At 44.4% G+C, this 5,821-nt stretch overlaps 1 protein-coding gene across 5 annotated transcripts in view; it reads right to left on the bottom strand.

Moving 5' to 3' along the window:
* Usp16 (ubiquitin specific peptidase 16) overlaps positions 1-5,821 on the bottom strand; it is a 29,044-nt gene that overhangs the window by 22,455 nt on the left and 768 nt on the right. For 2 of the 5 annotated variants that reach the window (XM_013353438.2, XM_005345308.3), the window contains exon 2: positions 1,374-1,497. In XM_013353438.2, the coding sequence (XP_013208892.1) occupies positions 1,374-1,434 (61 nt within the window). In that variant the 5' untranslated portion in view covers positions 1,435-1,497. Of the gene's footprint in view, positions 1-1,373; positions 1,498-4,771; positions 5,112-5,821 lie in introns of those variants that run through there. The other 3 variants (XM_026787169.1, XM_026787175.1, XM_005345309.3) reach the window with 3 other exon arrangements.

Below are 5,821 nucleotides of genomic sequence, written 5' to 3'. Positions count from 1 at the left end.
AAAAAAAAAACTGACAGCTGGCTTGTGAATGGAAATCAAGTTAGGACAAGTCAATGAAGGGCTTCGGGATGAAGGGTTTGCATTGTTTGATGAAAACTAGAGTCTTAGAAACTAATCAAGCAAGCTGGGCAGTGGCGGCATGCTCCTTTAATCCCAGCACTTGGGAGGCAGAGGCAGGTAGACCTCAGTGAGTTTGAGGCCAGCCTGGTCTACGAAGCAAGTTCCAGGACAGCCAGGACTGTTACACAGAGAAACCCTGTCTAGAGGACCTGTGTTTCCAACCCCAGCAGCCACATGATGCCTCACAAACATGTCTAACTCCAGCTTCCCAGCATCCAGTGCTCTCTTTTGCCCTCCATAGGCACTCCCCAGATATGATGCATAAAGCATACATGCAGTAAAAAGACCCATACACATAAAATTAAATTTTTTTAAAAAGTAAATAGGGTTGGAAAGACGGGTCAGTGGTTCAGAATACGTGTTGCCCTTCCAAAGCCCCTGTGGTTCCAATCCCAGGACCAAACATGGCATCCACTATCTCCAATTCCAAAGGCTCTGATACCCTCTTCTGGCCTTTACAAACATGGTATCCACTATCTCTAATTCCAGAGGCTCTGATACCCTCTTCTGGCCTTTTACAAACACTGCACACACATGGTGCACAGGCTACAAGCAGGCAGTACATTTAACCAAAATAAAATTTTAAAATAAATAGTAAAACCCTGATTACATAATAATATATACATCACCTAACATATCACCTAGGGAGCTGGAGAGATGATCAGAAGAGCAAAGGCTACTCTTCTAAGAGGCCTGGGTTTGAGTCCTAGCATCTACATAGTGGCTCAGAACTGGCTAATACAGGGAATATGATGCCCTCTTCTGGCCTCTGAAAGTACTACATTCACACAGTACAGACATGCATACAAGGAAAAGCACCCAGTACTGTGGAATAGTCCTTTACACTGTGTGAATATGTGTTACTGTAACTGGGTTAAGGTTGAGTTGACTGGCCAATAGCTGGACAGGTAGAGGTTAGGCAGGATTTGCAGGGGAAAAAGGAGTGAAGGAGAGGAGTCTCTCAGAGTTGGGAGGAGACAAGGAAAGGAAAAGAATTTGTTATACTGAGAAAAGGTATTGAGCAATGTGGCAGAATGCAGATAAGAAATATGGGTTATTTAGTTAATTAGTTAGTTAGTAAGAAGTCTGAGCTACTGGCCAAGCATTTATATTTAATAAGTCTCTGAATGGTTATTTGGGAGAGCTACAGAGACACAGAGAAACTCTGCCTACACAGTATACATAAAAATAAATGTAACAGAAAATTCGTTTAGGTATAGTAACAGGCTTTAACAACAAAAGGTAAAATATACCTGCAGATTCTGAGGAAGCCTTAACTGGAACATTTTTCCCCTTTGTTCGTTTCTTTCCCATGTTGGCACTTCATGGATGGCTCACTGACACAAAATTACAATCTAGAGAACAAGATAAACCGGGCTTGACAAAAACAAAAGAAAGATTTCTATGGTTAGAAGCCACATTCAATGCTTTGCATGCCTATTGCACCTTGCAAGTCAGGAACACCATGGATACCCCATCAAACCTTATATATATATTTTTCTTTTTTCAAAAAAACTCTCATTTTTCATTTTACATACCAATCCCAGTTCCCACTCCCTCCCCTCCCCCCATCCCTTCCACCTAACCCCCCACTCCACCCCCCCCATTCATTCCTCAGAGAGGGTAAGGCACTACCATCAAAGTTTTAATAATAACTTTTTTTTTTTGTTTTTGTTTTTGTTTTTTTTGTGACAGGGTTTCTGTGTGTAGCCCTGGCTGTCCTGGAACTTGCTCTATAGACCAGGCTGGCCTCGAACTCAAGAGATCTACCTGACTCTACCTCCTGGAATTAAAGGCATGTACCACCACCACCTAGCTAAGCTAATAATAACACTTAAGTGCACAGAAATACAGTATCATCCTGTTGTTCAGACTATGGGGAAGTGACTAAGGGATTTTTTTTTGTAAAAGAAATGTTAAGGTCAAAGGTCCCAATCTTCTTAGACCTATCTTAAAATGCTTCAATGCCTAACATTAAAAGGTATTCAACTCCTCATCACATAAATATTGTTCTGAAAATTATTCGCTGAGTTTGAAGTTTTGCAAGGTAACTTAAAAACAAACATAAAATTCTCTTTACTAGCCTGTCTTCTGGGTATGGACGAGAACTGACTGCCTATTGAAATCATGTCACTGACAAACCCAGTTTGGAAGTCTATGGCTAATCTAACCATACATTAAACCTTTGCTCTTTTAGCTAAAATCTCAAAATTAGAAAATATCAAGAGTGTTAAAAGAACTTACAAGTCTATCTTGATATACTGATTTTGAGCTGTGTTTTATATGCTTCAGAGTCATTTATTATGGCTAAAAACTCAATGAGCACTGTAAACAGCTTTTTAAAAAATTTAAAAAAAATTTTTTTTTTTTGTTTTTTTTTTCGAGACAGGGTTTCTCTGTGGTTTTGGAGCCTGTCCTGGAACTAGCTCTTGTAGACCAGGCTGGTCTCGAACTCACAGAGATCCGCCTGCCTCTGCCTCCCGAGTGCTGGGATTAAAGGCGTGCGCCACCACCGGCCGGTAATTTTTTTTAAATTTATTTCTTATGTATACAATGTTCTGTCTGCATGTATGCCTGCCCACCAGAAGAGGGCACCAGATCTCATAGATGGTTGTGAGCCACCATGTGGTTGCTAGGAATTGAACTCAGGACCTCTGGAAGAGCAGCCAGTGCTCTTAATCTCTGAGCCATCTCTCCAGCCCCTAAACAGCTGTTTTTACCTGAGACGCTTACTAAAAGTTTGACTGCACAAATGGTAAGTAGTGTCTGCAGAAAATGTTTCCTCCTAGTTCTTTTTTATAGGTGTTCTACCACAAACTACAACTCGGGCCTACTTTCAGTTCATTCTAACCTTAACTTTCATCACCATCCTTCAGGCCTTGATGAGATAGTGTTATTAAAGACATTCAAGACACCTGTATATAAGAAAGAGCGACAGCTAAGTGAAACAACCATTCTGTTCAAGGGAAATCCTCATCCAGCTTTCTGTCCTTCCCACTGCTGGCTATAAATCCAAGCCTTGCGCATGCTGGGCAAATGGTAGGCAACCACTGGTCTAAGCTGGTAACCCTCCCTTTACCAAAGATCACCTAAAATGTAAAATAAAATAAATTTAAAAAAATTGTGGGGGCGGGGGTGGGAGCTAAAGATGTAGCTCAAGTGTTGAATGCACACTTGCCACACAGAGCTCTGGCTCAGGCTCCAGCACCACACAGAATGCTCGCCTACCACACACGGCTCTGGCTCAGGCTCCAGCACCACACAGAATGCTTGCTTGCCACACACAGAGCTCTGTCTCAGCTCCAGCACCACCCAGGATGCTCGCCTGCCACACAGGGCTCTGGCTCAGGCTGCAGCACCACACAAGCCAGGCGGAGTGGGGCATCAGTGATCCCGGTATTCAGAAGGCGCAGACAGGGGTGTCAAGAATTCAGCGTCATCCTCAATTACTACATACTGAGTCTGACGCCACCCTGGGATTGATGAGACTCTGCCATAAATATAAAAACATAATAAAGGGGCTGGAGAGATGGCTCAGTGGTTAAGGGCATTGCCTGCTCTTCCAAAGGTCCTGAGTTCAATTCCCAGCAACCACATGGTGGCTCACAACCATCTGTAAAGAGGTCTGGCACCCTCTTCTGGCCTTCAAGGCACATACACAGACAGAATATTGTATACATAATAAATAAATAAATAAATAAATAAATATTAAAAAAACATAATAAAGGAGAACAAAGCATGTAAGGCTGTAAAAATACAATCGTATTTTAGAAAAATAAATAGTATCCAAGTTCTCACCTCCAATCTAACCCCCCTCTAATCTGTACTACATTAGATTAAGATTCATCTTCAAAAAATGCAATTTGTATCATGTCACTCTAATGAACTCATTAAAAAGCTCAAGGTCCAAGTTCATACTCTGGGGCTTGTCCCTTTTAATTTGGCTCCAAAGCACTAGCAGTCCTGCCACTCATAATTCCTCAATATAAACAGTTAATGAATCAATATAAACAGCTAACGAATTCTAATTAGACAGTGCCCTTCCAAAACCATCATATCTGATTTTCGCAATAACCTTTTAAATGAAGATATTCACTGGAAGAAGAAATTCCGAAACAAAAATGGAGCTGCCGCTACAATTCCATTCTTTGGTTCTGAGAGCACAACTCTTTCAACCAAGATCATCTCTTCAGTGCTTCCTTGGCCCACTTCTGCCTGATACCTAAAACGCTTTCTCCCTCAGGCCACATCCTAGCAATCCTCCCTCTCCATTTCAATGAAGCTTTAAGAAAACGTGCATTGGTGCCAGACCTGGTGCTGCAAGCCTTTAATCCCAGCACTTGGGAGGCAGAGGCAGGTGATCTCAGTGAGCTCCAGGCCAGCCTGGTCTAGAGAGCAAGTTCTAGGACAGGCTGCAAAGCTACAGAGAAACCTGTCTCAAAACAAAACAAGGGAGGGAGGGGGAAGGAGGGAGAGGGAGGAGGGAAGAAGGGAGGAAGGAAAGAAGGGAGGGAGGGAGGGAGGAAAGGAGGGAGGGAAAGAGGGAGGAAGGGAAGAAGGGAGGGAAGGAAGGAGGGAAGAAAAAGGGAGGAAGGGAAGAAGGAGAAATGAAGGGAAGGAAGAAAACACGCATTATTCTTTGTTCCTTTACCTGTTTCTCTACTGTAGTAAATTGCTTTTCAAATCTTCAAATCTACAATCTAAACATGCTGTTTTTCTCTTTGCAATCTGGAACTTCAAGAGAAAGAACTGATTCTGGGCAGTATTTCTATGCCTGAGACAGACTGTCAGTACATAGTGGGTCCTCAAGAAAAACTTCCTGCGTTAATACATCACAGTACCGGAGCCTGGGCACGACGGCACACTCCTTTAAACCCAGCACTGCTACGGCAAAGCTGGCGGTTAGAAAGTTCCAGGCCAGCCAGAGTTACACACCGAGTGAGGCTGTCTCAAAAAAAACAGACACACATACGACCAAACATGAAGAGCGCCTGAAAAAAAAAAAAAAAAAAAAAAAAACAGCAAATGGGAAGGACGCAAGTAGACAATTAAGTCAAAAGCCTACAGTTGTGAAAACAGCACCAGAAAATCTGGTTGAAGGACTACCTGCCTTTTCCTTTGAGTCAGCACAGGCAAACTTGAAAGGCAAATTTTAATTAGGGCAAGGAGTGGACCCGAGGAGTCAGTCGATGCTACTGAAGGGCACACAGTAAAATTCTGACGGCTAAGAGGGCAACTGAAGGGTCGTGGGAAGGGGTGCTATAAAACATAAATGTTCTGTCGGATGAGTTTTCAGATAAGAATGGGCCTCTTGGACCCAAATTTACTCGCTCGCGACTCCATGCCACGCTGAAATCAAAACTCCTCCTGTCCCCTCTCATGTTAAGCCGGCTGCTCTCCTCCCCTGCCCTCCCGGTCTTCCTCTGCCTGAGCGGCGCCGCGGCAAAGGCGTGTGGAGAACCTTGTCAGCAGGTCTCCCCGAAACGTGGCTCTCGCGTTTGGACGTCGGCTGTCACCCACAGGTGACAGAGCTGGGCGCGCTTCCAATCCGCATGCTGTCACCGGGCGCTGGCCGGAGCTCGCACGCCAGCCGCCCTGCCAGCCCCCTTCCCGGCGCCCGCCGGCCCCTCCAACTGCTCGGTGACCACGGGGCAGGCTGGCCGCACAGGCCGGGGACGCGGGCCCCGCGAGTCCCCCGCCG

The sequence above is a fragment of the Microtus ochrogaster genome, chromosome 2 (assembly GCF_000317375.1).
Source record: "Microtus ochrogaster isolate Prairie Vole_2 chromosome 2, MicOch1.0, whole genome shotgun sequence".
Taxonomy (NCBI): Eukaryota; Metazoa; Chordata; class Mammalia; order Rodentia; family Cricetidae; genus Microtus; species Microtus ochrogaster.
The sequence above is the reverse complement of the archived record's forward strand: the minus strand, read 5'-3'. Positions and strand labels throughout refer to the sequence as shown.